The sequence below is a fragment of the Exophiala aquamarina genome (assembly GCF_000709125.1).
Source record: "Exophiala aquamarina CBS 119918 chromosome Unknown aczIA-supercont1.2, whole genome shotgun sequence".
Classification (NCBI taxonomy): domain Eukaryota; kingdom Fungi; phylum Ascomycota; class Eurotiomycetes; order Chaetothyriales; family Herpotrichiellaceae; genus Exophiala; species Exophiala aquamarina.
In genome coordinates, this window is record NW_013550586.1 from 2,097,077 (window position 1) to 2,111,427 (window position 14,351).

General features: G+C 49.1%; 5 protein-coding genes across 5 annotated transcripts; 1 reads left to right on the plus strand and 4 right to left on the minus strand.

Moving 5' to 3' along the window:
* Positions 1 to 184: 184 nt before the first annotated feature.
* A1O9_02576 (uncharacterized protein) lies at positions 185 to 765 on the minus strand (the record flags this gene model as incomplete). Its single annotated transcript, XM_013408148.1, has 2 exons — positions 185 to 471; positions 522 to 765. 2 exons carry the CDS (start codon positions 763 to 765, stop codon positions 185 to 187), a joined length of 531 nt encoding a protein of 176 aa, XP_013263602.1.
* Positions 766 to 3,503: 2,738 nt separating this feature from the next.
* Positions 3,504 to 5,379, minus strand: A1O9_02577 (uncharacterized protein; the record flags this gene model as incomplete). The annotated part of the gene is made up of 3 exons (XM_013408149.1): positions 3,504 to 4,353; positions 4,426 to 4,912; positions 5,031 to 5,379. 3 exons carry the CDS (start codon positions 5,377 to 5,379, stop codon positions 3,504 to 3,506), a joined length of 1,686 nt encoding a protein of 561 aa, XP_013263603.1.
* Positions 5,380 to 6,250: 871 nt separating this feature from the next.
* Positions 6,251 to 7,612, minus strand: A1O9_02578 (uncharacterized protein; the record flags this gene model as incomplete). Its single annotated transcript, XM_013408150.1, has 1 exon — positions 6,251 to 7,612. The coding sequence occupies one exon, from the start codon at positions 7,610 to 7,612 to the stop codon at positions 6,251 to 6,253; it is 1,362 nt and encodes a 453-aa protein (XP_013263604.1).
* A 2,536-nt stretch (positions 7,613 to 10,148) lies between these two features.
* On the minus strand, positions 10,149 to 12,538 carry A1O9_02579 (uncharacterized protein; the record flags this gene model as incomplete). The annotated part of the gene is made up of 2 exons (XM_013408151.1): positions 10,149 to 12,444; positions 12,522 to 12,538. 2 exons carry the CDS (start codon positions 12,536 to 12,538, stop codon positions 10,149 to 10,151), a joined length of 2,313 nt encoding a protein of 770 aa, XP_013263605.1.
* A 548-nt stretch (positions 12,539 to 13,086) lies between these two features.
* Positions 13,087 to 14,056, plus strand: A1O9_02580 (uncharacterized protein; the record flags this gene model as incomplete). The annotated part of the gene is made up of 2 exons (XM_013408152.1): positions 13,087 to 13,628; positions 13,678 to 14,056. 2 exons carry the CDS (start codon positions 13,087 to 13,089, stop codon positions 14,054 to 14,056), a joined length of 921 nt encoding a protein of 306 aa, XP_013263606.1.
* Positions 14,057 to 14,351: the final 295 nt, after the last annotated feature.

The following is a 14,351-nucleotide window of genomic DNA, read 5'->3' on the forward strand; positions in this document are numbered from 1 at the left end:
CCACAATCCAGTATACGAATATGTAGTGAGATTCATTCATGAAACTGTTCCGTTATTAGCTCTCTGTGGTCTTATGGCTGGGCTGCTGTTCTTACCGAAATAACACGTTCACTACAAACGCGGGACCAAACCCGGGCGAAGTCTAGTCAATGCTGACCTTGGTGGGTGAGTCCTCATATTTGTTTCATTGGCGAATTGCCAACCGAGTAACGATATCATGACAGTCGCGAAGCAGATCCGTAACCAACTTCGCCTTCATAGGATCCGGGACGCGCGTGCCATCAGAACGAATCGCCTTCCCGGGAGGCGAAATCAGTAGTGCGAGAGGAAATCCAAGATATTGAAGCCCGATTAGCACAAGATAAGTGTTATACCCGACCTTGCCCGTCTGTGCTGACCTGTGGTTCAAGGAGAGCTGGATCGATGCGCCAATGAGTTGACCGAGTTCTCTCAGAACAAGCCAGATCCCGGCTACATATTCAATCAGATGAGAGAAACTTTCAGATGTCTGACTAACTTACTGTAAATTCCTCTGTCGTTCACCGCTGGATAACCATGAGCGATTGCCCCCTTGGTAGCCCAAAGAGCCGAAGCAGCGATGCCGCAAGTTGTGGCTCCAAATAAAACAAACCACTCAGTTCCGTATCGATTATTGACGTACAATGCGGCTGAATATGGAGCATAGCCCAAAGTACCGATGATCAGCATTGGCTTGAGGCCGAATCGATATGCCAGAATAGCAAATGTTGAGCAACCGAAAACCATGATTCCAAAGGTCAGGGAATTAGCACCGTTCACAAGGTACGGCTCTTGTTGACCGCCCGCTCCAGTATCTTTGATAGTACGTTAGCATTGATGCATATCCCAAGATCGCAACCTTTGCTTACAATTCAGAGCATTCCAGGTACCGGGCTGTATGAAGGATATTAAGCCAACAATAATCACATTAAAAAGAGTGCTTCGGTACCACCTTACAAGTGTGGAGTGAGGCAATGGGGCCTGTTCTTGTGAGGCTTCGTTCGAATCTCTTGGAAATTCCGCGTCCTTCAGGTCTACAGAAACCCTTGCCGCAGAATGTCCTTGTCTACGTCCGCCATCTTGTGCTGGTGTCCACTGCGAGCGTTGTCTCTATGCCAGACAAGCACTCAAAATTTGACGGCTAGTAGACTTATAAGGACGACTGCATAGATTTCGGCTGGTCCAATGATCACAGAAACTCCAAAACTTCAACCGCTTAACCATGGTGTCATATCCGTTAAAATAAGCGAAGAATTCACATTCAACGTGGGAATCCAAATTGATAACCCTCATAGTAGGCTCCATTGAGACAAGCGGTGTTGCAATGGCTGGTTCCGTTTCTCATCCGTGCGCTTGGACAAATCCCACCATCAGCGAGAGATTTTTACTACGGTCTCGTTCTACATTGTTGAGTGAGCACGCCACTGCACCCTGTGATTTGTCCGACGGGTACTGATCGGGGTGGATAGCAGGGGATCTGTTGTATCAACAGTTGCTTGGCCAAAGCCGTAGCTAAACGAACCTGGCCATGGGTGAGCGACTGGTTCTATGGCCGTTTTACGTCGTCAAGACCGTTCCAAGAGCCTGATATAGAAACAGACAGCGAGTGTGAGTTTTCTAGAAGGCCGAATGTTGATGAGGTGGGCGCATTACGTCGATGGCGTGATTGAAAGCAAAATGTTGCAAGAAGCCTTGGGCGTATCAACATTGGGACTTGGGTATATCTGCAACAGCCACCTGATATAAGACAAAATATATGCTCTGATAAGGAAGGTGCGCATGGCAATCAATCCCACGATCGATCCTGATATTCTTTTGTCCCTCCGATATATTCTGCATTGTTCTTGCGCTGAGGTGAGGAGAATGGCTCATCAGCGGTAGAAGTTCTTAGCACCGTTACGGTGGATCACGACACAGTCTCGAGTGGACTGACCGCAGCGTCAAATGAAAATCATGCAGCATTCAACGCCACAAACCGATATATGCTGGATTCGCTCCCTCTGGAACTTGCACCAGGAGCGAAGGTAACTTTGGATCGGAAAATTTCTGCAGCTTCACGGCTTGCGGCTTGCGGCACCATTCGAGATCTCCTCACCAATCAAGGAGCGATTCACTTCAAAGCACTCGGGTTGAAAGACCCCGAGGAGTTCTCACTGTGTGCCCGATCTTTTGGATGGAGTCCACATGAAGATATCGGGATCCTGTCCGACGGACCATCCTTGCATTCAACGTTGCTGCAGCCAATGAAGGTCCCAACACGCAGCCAGTATATCCTCATAATGAGTTTGGATTGAGCCCTCACTATCCTGCTTATGTCTTCTTTTACTGCTCTTCCGCTCCCGAGGCCGGTTCGTAGACTTCCAAAATTTAAAAATCGGAGAGTGCCTGACAAAATGATCAGGTTGGGAAACCCCTATCAGCAGCTCGATAGTGTTGTACCGGAGACTTCAACAACAGATTCCCGACTTTATCAAGGCGGTGGAAGAAAAGGTAAGCGACGCCCTGGCAAGAACGCGATCGTCGGGTTGGGTTCAACCAAACTCGATTGTCAGGGAGTCCAGTATCAACTATTCTATCGTAACCGTCCGCGAACCGATATTACCTCCCCTGGAACGTCCTTGCTGCAATCTTACGGTATAAAGGTTCTTGACACCAATGACACCGAAACGGCACGCTTGAAGATCGAACGTGAGATACGTCGAATCCCAATTGCGACCTGGCAGTGGGAGACCCAGTCTCCCGAAAATCAACTAGGAGATTTGCGTGTATTCCAGCGGCTGCCTGCAGTCAGACGCCACGAGCAGACTGGCAAGCCTGCCTTCTTTAATAATGTCATTTCTAGGTATTTAAACGCCAAGAAAGCTGGGACGCTCGATCCTCCACATTTGAACGAGAATGGCGAATATCAGCCTCCCGTTTTCATAAGTCGACTTTGAACGAATCCGATGGCCTATCTTTGCTGCTGCTGACTGCTTCTCGACGTAGTATGCTGACGGTACACCAATACCACACGAATATCTTGAAGTCGCCGTTCAAATCGTGAAGTATCTTCTCATCAAAATAGTTGTATTGGATAAACTCTGATCCACTTGCAGTGAAACAAGGTCTTTGGTGGCTTGGGCCAAGGGTGATGTTGTAGGTTCCTCCTTGCCAGAAATGAGTAGTCAAAATCGGTCGGCGGTCGAGACAAAGGCTGACTATCAATTCATAGAATCATGCAGTTCAACATGGCCGAGAACCTTGGACTGGGTAAGTGTCCTCCATCTTCTTCCACAAAACCTCGGCACATGGCTAATCGATGAAACCTGCCAGTGATCGAAAATTGGTAGCGAGTCTTTGGGACGAACCGGAAGCAGTGAGCTCGAGGAGGCGGATGCCTTTAGCATAGACACATTGAATGGATCAGTGATGCACCAGCAAGATCTCCTCAAGTCCCGCCATCTTGTTCTTCTGATATCGAGAGCAGTAAGATATCAGGAAATATCTCAGCAGATCACGCCCTGTGCATCCGGCACCGCCCAGACCTCCACTTCTTCCCAGACTTCCCGATAAGGTGAGTCACATTCACTGTCCAGCCACAGGAAACTTGTGACTTTGCTTCGTGCCAGCTCCCAGGATTTTCGAGGAGACTCGTAGAGTTCACTCAAATTACCATGTGCCACGAGAGGGATGATTTCACGCGCCAAATGTTCAATGAACCAGATCCGCATGCTCATTCCCTGAGTGAGCCATGCCCCAAGAATGCCAGCCCAGAGTAGTAGGTCATGGTCCATGTAGCCGTCGCAAGATCTGAGGGAGCTCTTGCAGGATATGAGGATGTCCTTCAAGCGAACTGCGTAGGCCATCGTGACAGGCTGGACGCTGTGAAGGTTTGGTAGAAGAGTCACGATCTGGAAGACAATGGCGCAGATTCTCGAGATCTCATAGAGGACGATATCTCGTGAGTTTTCTGGTTCAGTAGTGGTGAAACTCGTTGTACCGGAATCTGGTGAGGAGATGCCAATCCACAAATTATCTAGGCTGATGAGTTCGTGCTGGTTGAGATTTCGTGCGAAGATGATCTGTTTGAGGTTGGGAGCATTTGCATCTCCTTGCTGGAAACTGTCAAAGCCAACAATGATGTCACGCATGCCTTGCAGGACATTGAGCAGATCTCTCGCCTGCGGGATTTCCATGTAGGAAAGGAATTTGAAGCCAGATATTAGATGAGGGGACCGCTGGAATGCTAGACTAGTAGGATCACTCGAAGGCCACGATTTAAGAACCGAAGCTGAGGGTATCAGAGTCGGGAAGGTAGGTTTCGACTGGAACATTATTGCTGTGTGCGTGTCAAACCTAGGGTGAAAGCGCAAGTGAGCTGAGACACCGACGACATAAGGTGGGTAGACGATCCAGGTAAGCACTTACGATGCAATGGCAAAAGCAACGCCAGGAACAGATATTTCCTGTAACCCTCCTTTCACACGGAGAACGTCCAGCAATCCTCTCATATGCGACCACTCATACTCCATGCTTGCATAGAATTGCGCATCTTGAGCTGCAGCGAGAATTCTTTTTTCCCTGTAAGTCGCCGCCGTGACCTTCTCACCGCTGCCATGTGAGGCGAGAAGGAGCATGGAGAAGATCACATCGTCCGAGCACATGGTCTCTGGGGCGCTCAATGCCCTTCTCAAGGTTTGGAGAGCTTTTCCTTTGCAAGTTAGACGCAGGACTTGGCTCTTCCGATTGTTGACGGTCTGAGCTTGGTGAAAAGCCTTGTGCGTTGCGCCAGCGAATACTAAAGTATGGAAGAGTAAGGGAGAATCCATGGCTAAGTTCATGACGGCTTGTTTTACCGCATTTAGAGAGCTAGGCTTGTTATCTGGCGCGAAAAGGGTCCATTGGCATGATATTGCTGTTGACTAGTGTCAGCAACTCTAGACTCCGGTGACTGGAAACACCTGTATTAGGAGATTGTTGGCGCCGGCCAATTACTAGGTAGACTTCCCAGAAAGCGTTCGCAAAATGCTTACCATGATCAAGCATCTCATGCACCATCAACGGCTGGTTGCTAGCGCAGTAGACATCAAAAGGATCGAGCCTGCCAGCTCCAAGAGAGCTTGTCGGGTTTGCATTAAGCTGCGCTTCCTCTAATTCGTCACCTTGGACTTTCCATTCAATAAAGCGTCCTCCATATTCTGCATGGCTTTGGACCCCGCCGCGGCTGCCTCTTTGAGTAGGTTTCAAATGTTGCTTTGCCAACTTTGCTTTGCGGTGATGTTCACGCGCGGCGTGTTTCTGATGCGATATCTTAGACCCTGCTTGGGACGCCTCTGACGCGGCATCCGAGGCGGGTTTGTAAGGCAAGAAAAGTAGGCGCATCACTGTTGACCCGAAAGTTCATACTGTCACCGTATGGCGAAGGTACCAAAGAGCAAGAAAGTGGCTGCTGATCGCTAAGTTTGCCCTCGACCGAAGGTTTGTGGAGGCAAGGGTACAATCGCTCCCACCTTCAGCCTCTCTTGTTCGCGTACCCCGCCAAAGCTGAAGGTGGGGTTTGGTCCTTTTGGCAACAGTTCAAATTTCTCGATGAGCCTATGCAAACATTAGCCAATCTCGAGGGTGAGGTGCAGCCGGAGATCTTATTCGAAGCTCTCCACAGAAATGATATGCAATTGTTCCTAGTCTCGATAATCCAGGAGGCTGAGGTCACAGGCCTGACTCTCTACTGGTTCAGAGAAAGTTCCAGATCATGGGCTCCGATGTGTTCACACTTTATCGTAGTGGATGGCAGATAGCTTGGCCTACCAAGTGACCTGGTTATTGGTGGACTCGATGTGTTTCGATTCGATTTATTATCCCTGGACCGCTGATAAAAGTCAGGCTAGCCTTTCGGTAAATGATCGAGTCTTGGAGAGCAAGGTGCCTAGCCAAAGAATGGCGGTGCGTCATTGCACTTCAGTATAACGTTGCGATAGATGGGACATAGCGAAAGTCCCTGAGAGTTATATCGAAGCCATGTCGAGAAGGCTCAGGCTTCCACGTGCATTGGGGCACATGTCGAGCATTCCGAATCTAAGTCGGAGCCGTTTTATAGGAGTGTCCCCGGCATGAGCTAACTCTTTCTCGTCACGATCCGTTCATATCGGAGTGAGCCGCTTCCCTAAGTAGGGGGAATTTGGAAATTCACACACGGCGATTGATACTTCTGGGGAAAAGGCAATACTTTCCCCCGTCCAGGTCTTGAATCTGATCACTCAAGGCCTCCATACTTCCACGTTCTCTTAAACTCTTCAACGACCTCTCTGCTCTCAACAAGGATGCCTAATTCTTGACTCGTCTTCCAACTTGCAGCGTCCATATTACAACTTCCGAGCAAGATTTTCTCCCCATCGATGATGGTTACCTTTGAATGCAGCTTGATTGGAGTGATATCTTTCGCATTTTCCCCACCTTCCCACGCCCCGGGACCATCGTCAAAGAATACTGTTTGTAAGGACCCTCTGAGTGCTTTGGATCGTTTCGCCAAAATCCGAAGACACCTCGGAGTAGTCGTACCGGCTGTCACTATCTGCTCCATTGTCATGAGTTTGCGATTCGTCCAGATGTGGACATCAACACCTCGCTCCAATGCTTGAATTAGATCCTCTATGACAACGGGTTCCGTCAAGTTAGGGGTGAGCATAACTATCGAGGACTTTGCTGTGAACAAGAGATGATGGGTCGTGTTCAACAAAGGGGTCGAAGGGAAGGTATGAGATATGCCAGGGAAACAAGGTAAGTGGCCTAAGATTGAAGCTGGCTGAAGATGATTGGGCAGTAAGGTCGACATATGCGGTGAAGGAAGTAGAGTCATGCTATGTCGGGCGTGATCGAAAACTGCCGTCTCAGCCAGTCCGTCCACCACCGGAATTTGAGCGATCAAAGAACTGATCTCATTTCTGGCTTCCGAGGGATGTATTGGGGCAAGGGGGTTGCCATTGTCCCAGAATTCAGTGTGGAAAGCTAGCAGGTGTCCAACAACAGGACCTTGGAGGGAAATGGCTACCTCGAACCACCGTTCCCATGAGACGTTGCACGAGGGGAATATTGCAATCTCGCGATCTACAATGACATATTTGGAATGAATTATGCCAAAAGGCCAGAAAAACTTGCGGGTGATGGTCATGTTCAACCCAGCAAGTTCGTCTGGTTGGGGCAATCCAAGTTTATCCCACGTAGGTGGGGGATAGTTCTGACCCCTCTTAGGAGTCGGCAGTAGCAGGTTCCGCGGGAGTGAAGAGGAAGAAAAGCATATCCGAACAGATATCGTTGATGACGAAGCTGTGGCTTTCTCCGATAGGTGCCGAAGAGCGTCGTTGATAGCAGAAAGTGTTGCAGAATCGGCCCAAAAGCAGGTCACCAGAATAACCTCTTGTTGGGCGGCTTTCATGGCAGGAATGATGCTGTTCTGATATATACTGAATCCGGTGCCAGTAGCCAAGGATATGGGACTGCTGGTCGAACGCAGCCCTACAGAGATATCCTTGATATGGTCTAGATCAAAACTTCGACCGTCTTCCAAGCTGTCCCTGGTTCGACCGTTGATAAGCTGTCTTGTACTTGACTGATCCATGCCGGTGCCGCAGGACCTAGCGAGGAGAACTTTCAGTCACTGCCCCAGAGGCTTCTTTCGTTGACTTCAATGCGAACTCTTAGACGAAACAGGTGGAAGGTGTTCTATGGTGAAATTGGGTCTTTCAAAGCACAGCAGTCTGTGAGAACAGGGCTGATACGGAGGAGCATATTACGCGTCAAAGCTGCCACGCGTTTGCCAATCCTCAGCCTTGCCTGTCGCAAGGCTGAGAGTCATGATCATGATGAATCATATCTGAAATTGCATGAATTTAAATTATTTAGGCTTCTCATACATGTGATGCAAGTGGCACGGTGTCATATTCTCAAGGAGGTAAAACATCCACTTAAACCGACTACTGGTATGGGTATGATACATCGCCTGTCCTCGGTCCTTGATAACTCCTCAACCTGTCGCGTCCCTGATAATAATCGCTTTCATTTGCCCTTTGTCTCTGGTGCAGTCGCCTAGCATTCTCATCTCGCTCGGCCTGCGTTTGTCGACTTACCCGCGCTTCACTTCTCGGTAGCCTCTCGCGTTCTGTAGTCCCATGAATGTACATTCTTGCCCTTTCCATATTGGTTCTGTTCACATCAGCAATTTCAGCAACTGGTGCTTTCGAGAATTTGCCTGGAACCTCTCCGACGGCATCGGTAAAAATAAGGGGACCTCCTCTGTCGTCTTCGTAGTAGTAGTGAGTTGAAACATCATGCGGATCCACGAAAATACGACCACCACCACCATGTCGCGATGCTTTTCTCCGGAGATCACGCATCTCACCTTCAAGCCAGGTCAACTTCCAGCGATCAAAGTCATCCATTGTCGTTGTCATTCTTTCCGAGAACATCTCCGGGTTGTCCACTGGGGCGTATGGATCTTGCCTTCGTTCATAGACAGAATTTCTGTTCCTATGAGAATCCATCGGATTGGCAGCAGATCTTCTTGGTTCGGGCTCGTAATATCCCTCTTGATCATGGAGTCTGGTAGAGTCGAACACGTCGTGGAACACAGGAGGCGCAGGCGCCTTGGGCCAATCTTGGACCTGATTATGCTCTCCATCTTCATCCAAGCCAATGTCGACATGGAGTGGTCTCTCATCGAAGTGTGCTGGACGGGGTGCAATGCCGGGGGGTTGCGGTGGAGCCCTTTGGGCTCTCAGCCCGCGGGCACCATCCACTCTCTCAGCTTTGCCAAGACGCTCATAAGTGATCTCTTGATCCTCATCCTCATATCTGTGCAATTGCGGTTGTTCGTGGGTATGATGATGCCGTTCAATGCGCGGCGACGAAGGCAAGACATCACCTTGTGGCATGTAAGTCCTAACACGTTGAAGCGCACCAGATTCCTTCCGTCTCTCATCGTCCGCCAAGTCCTGTAGATATTTCTCATATATGTTCCTATGCGGCGGGACCCTTTTGTCTTTGGCGACTCGAGTGGTTGGCCTGCCTCCGGGACGTTCGTCAGGTCCCCGCTGTCGATTCACCGACGGAGGGCGCGTCGATCGTTGTTCATGTGCGCTATTCCATGGTACGGCAGCTATCGGGGGCAGGATAACCTCATCTACTGGCTCCCTTTCAAGGTTTATCGTTGACTCGGCATCACCAGCTTCTCGCATCTGCTGTTTCAGGGATTCCTTCTCTCGGTGTTTGTTGACCACTCTAGCGCAAACCTCTTGGGAGACTTTAGCTTCAGCCAGGATGTCTCTGATCCGATTTTCGAATTTGTGGTTATGCTCTGTGATCAAAAGCTTCACAGCGGTATCGGACACATCGGGCACGAACTCTTCGTGAGAAACAACACTTCTTTCTTTGGGTTGTCCATGACCTGAGATGCCATAAAATGCGTTGCCATATTCTATCTGTCTCTGTTGGGCCTGTTCCTGGGGCTTGTCACGGTCGTCCCTCTTCTTCTGTGAACTGATGCTCTTCCTGGGCTTTTTGCGTGACTTTAGAGGTGGTATAGGAGTTGTCCTATCACTCTGTGAGTCATCCTCCGGCTCCATATATTGTCGAGGGATTGAGTGATCTCCAACGTGCTGATGCTGGGAGCTCGACCGGACCGAAGAATTGTACTCAGAGACATTGAAGGAACTTGACTCTACGCTCGATTTCTCTGAGAAAGACATCGTTGCACGCACCCACAGATTGCTGCCCAAGGAAGGGTTGTCAACTTGTTGTGCTCAGAAGCAGGTCAGATGGGTTGTAACCAGCTAGAGGTGGGTTGTGCAACTTGGCAAATTGCCCCTCCAGCCTCAGGCGACGATGCTCGCTTAGCGAATCCTTACAGATGGACGACATTCAGAAATTGCCCCTTCAATACACGCCCAATCAACCCTGCGTATCAAGCTGCCAACGTAGCCTCACTTAAGTGACAGGCTTTCAGCACACTTTGGGCAGGATTTTCTTTCATATGGACGCGCATCTATCACACTCCGCCCGAATTTGATTTAACAATCTCAGCGCCGCCCTGCACTACTCCAGCCATATTCCTTCATAGTGAGGCATATTATAACTTATTACCACTCCTCTCGCAATCATTAAGCATACACCAAATGACTACTCGCTCGATCATATACGAGCCTCTTTTGTTTGAGCTTAGGGCCTCTATCCGGTAAGATATCTTCATCCTGTCGTTCCACCTCCGCGCCTCCGAGAGCAGCAAAAGAAGAAGCCTTTCGTTGAGTTGTTGCCTCGAGTTGGCGTGAAGAAACCTCTGTCCCTTTCTCCATTGCCCTCTCATTCAACTGTGACCCTCTATCGTGAATATTAGGTTCATCGCGAGCCCTACCCAGCGAGGGACGGGTTTTCGCCTCGGTTCCCCGTCTCATAACTGTACGCTTTGGCAATGCAAGTGAGGATTGTCGGATCTCTTCTTCCTTCTCAGAATGAGCCTTCATGATGTCTCGAGCCAGTTGAACATCGCAACCAGCCTCCATTAGGAGGTCTCGAAGAGAGGCTTCAAATTGATGATCCAAGTTCCTGCTGGCTATAGCGACTGCCACTGTTGTGGGATCGACCGGTTCCTCTGGCACTTTAATGGGTTCTGCGGTACGAGGCTGGTTGGGAGCATCGCTTCCTCCAACATGACCTGCATGCGTACCCTGCTCGCTACTGCCCATGTGATCTTGCTTCCTGCTGCTCTGTTGGTGCTTATGCCCTGGAGATACACTAGTATCGTCTTTTTCCTGATCTAGGTTTGGCGTTTCCACAAGTAGATAAATGTTTTGATCTGAGAGCAGCTGGTCTTGGACAACCCCGGATAGGTCCGCTGAAGTAATTTCGCGGATTTTGAAAGATTTGCCGTCAATGAGCACACTGCTGCGCACAGCTTTCGTTTGCCCAGATGACAAATGGGGAGGCCTGCCACGTTTTTCAGACTCAGGGTCCGTCGTTAAGCTGTCCTCCTTATGCAAATGATCATCTCTCGCAAGGGTGTCTCCATTTTCTACGTGCGAACCAACAATCTCCAGCCTTTCCACGTCCGAACTCTCATCGTCTGTCTCGGTACTATCGTTATGCTCGCCGGAAAAATTGGCCATTGAGATATTCCAGGCATCATGCAGCGGTAGTTCGGGAAGATGTGTTAAACTCAAAAAGTCCTGGATATCGTCCATGATGCCGGATAGCGGAATGCAGACTGTTTCATCTGACTGTGAATTTGTCGCAACAATCATTGCATATGCTCGACCACGCTGATCAATCACCCACGATCCACAGTCTCCGGGTAGGCTATTTCCTCGTAAACACCATGTCAGTTGGATTTTCTGACTTTGGGGGAGCAGAATTGCTGAAGCATTTGGTTCAAAGGATGTAGTATGACACCCAGAGACTCCTGAAATGGCAATGACATGGCTCCCAGGAAGCGTGTCTTTGAATTTGCGGATAGTTATTCGAGGGAGAAACTCAGATGATACCGAGTTGCTGGTCTGGAAGACTTCATTGGTAATTGGAATAAGTGCCCAGTCTTTCTCACGGTTGCAGATAATTGATGCTATTGGATTGCTGTTACCGCCTTCGAAAAGATTTTGTTCATTTACGACTCTCGACCGGCCAGTGAAAGGCCCAATACATGGTTGGTGGCCTTCATCTAGGGCCACAGCGTATCCTGCCACACTCTGAGAAAGATACCGTGGGCTTGAACCGCCTTCTCGCAGACTGGAAATGCTAGGTGACGGGGCATGGGTTGCGTCAGGTTGGAAGACATGAGCAACTGTGACAGCGTAGTAGCGCCCGTCAACGCGAATAACACCACCAATAGTAGCATGATTATCTTTCAAAACGCGGTTGTCATCCAAAGCAGAATCAGCAGTGACGACTGAAATCCGGACGTGCGCACCGCAGAGGTTGAACTTCCTGCCTTCACTCTGGGTCACGCTCTTGTGCCGCTCGAAACGTTCACATTCTGGCGGTTCTTCATCCCCACACAGGGATACCGTAGATTTGGCATAGGAGAGCTTGAAACCTCCGAGCAGAGACCGTAATGATCCATCTTTCAACTTTTGGAAGTACCTGGCGGCGTTCTTTGCAACGTATTCATTCCCGGCTTTCGCGATAATTGTCGGTTGGAGAATTTGAAGATCCGGGTGCTTTCCAATCAGATAGCAAGACCACGTGATAGTCACTGACACATCTTTCAAGCCTTTGAATATGATCGCGCGTACATTGTCATAGCCCGCGATTTCGATGATCTTAGGGAGAATCTGACCGTTCCAGCCCTTTTGCAGAGGACCCTGAACAGCCCAGGCTTTTTTGGATCCGAAATTCAAGGCCGGCTTGGAACGCGGATCAAAGCATGCTGCCTGGTCGTTAGGAGCAAGATTGCCCCAGAACGAGCTCATTATTGGGTTAACAGACGAAGCTTAATCGATTCTTGGTTGCGGGATCATCCCTAACTTTCCGATTGTTTTCACCTGGTATTGGGCGTCATTGCAGAGAATTGTAAGATCCTCCAGGTTGTACAGATCAATGCTTCCAACCCACACTCGATCGGTTTGGTATCGGAATTGCTGCGATGAAGAAATGTTTTGCTTTCGTATTTGCTGAGGCTGAGGCTGAGAAATTCGCTAGCAGCGGGCTGGGACGGTCCCTACCCCTCCCAGTTGCCAGGCATGCAGGGATCTTTACAAGCCTAGCTTCGATAATGGTGTGCATGATACCCTGCCACAGCCTATCATTCAACTTGCACCACATCGTGGTACAGCTTTGGTTGCCCTTTAATTGCTGTCGGCCTGGCCAAATCCTCTCGTCTTTACGTGATGCCCAGCATGCAATCTTGACAACTTCTCACTCACTAGGACAAGTGACCTCGTTCAACATCAGACTTCCACCAAATGAAGCGCCATGTACCGGCCTCGAACAAAACGCTTCCATTCTCGATCTCATCGTGGACGATTTAATTGTCCGAGTGATGTTGATCAAGAAGTATGTGCAGAAGTGATGCAAGGTGTTTGGACGCTTAAATGGGATCCATCAACCATGAAGGATTCAGAAGCACCTCCCCAGCCTTACATTGACCTATGGAAAAATTGCATCGAAGCAGCTGGCGATGGAACATTGTGCCTTCATAATCGGTTTGTGGCGGTTCATCTGGTGAATATAGTCCGACACAACGCACATGAGAGGATCGACGAGATTCGAGACTGTATTGCGACCAAATATCCTGATCGTGGCTCGACAAAAGACTTCACGTCCAATACCATCAATCAAGATCAAGCAACCATAGCCCTCGCATTTGCAATCAAGATGTGGCTCCACCTTCCTTTCACATTCGACTTTAAAACGCCGCAAACCCTGGCCGAATGGACCAAGGGACAAGTGCCACCCAAGACCCCCAAGGATCAAATAATTCCGGGAACTCTATCCAGCGACTTCTGTATTTCTCACTTCAAGAGAAAGGGCGGCATGACCGTGATTTGGGAAGACGATATTACTCAACATCTGAAAGTTGATAAAGACAAAGGCATCCATGTCTTCCGCCATTCTGCAATGCTCACTGCAATGGAGCGTTCTCCTGACCCGTAAGCATAAACTCCTTTTAAAAATCGTGCAAGTTGCTCACAGGTCCAGAAATCCATTCCCTGAAGGCTTCATTGAGGAAACGCTTCACACTTTATATCTCCTCTTCCGTCCCCTAGAACCGCACAAAACACGGAGAAACGTCCGCATGATGGAGAAGAATCCACATATTGATCTTGAGTTAGCAATGGCAAAGCAAGCTTCTTTTGACCTCAACAACTATAGGTACTGGCATGCAAGGCTTGCCAAAATCCAGACTGCCTACGACAGAACTTCCCCCAAAAGCCTGCAACAATGGTGGTTTGATCGGAGAGATCGCGTGCAATGGGCTACATTCTGGACAGCATTTGTTGTCTTCATTCTGACAGTTATATTTGGTATTATCAGCAGTGTAACCGGTATTCTGCAAGTAATCGCGGCCTCAGAATAGGCCCCAGGGAATATCCCCTTCGCTAGGGGAATTGGAATAGTTCTCTGGGTAGATAATAAAAGTAAGAATGGGTAAACTTGTTCAAGCAAACGAACACTATATAGTAGTGCTTAGTTAGACTGGAACTCGATTCTTCCATCTATCGTAGAAAATACCACATACGCAGTGATGATTCAACTAAACTGCGGGTTTATTTTGTATGCCTCGAAATCATGACGCGTACTGTACCGGTGCTTGACCGAAGTCTTGGCATAAATATTGCTTCCTTGGCGCATGTAAATTGTTCGATCATGAT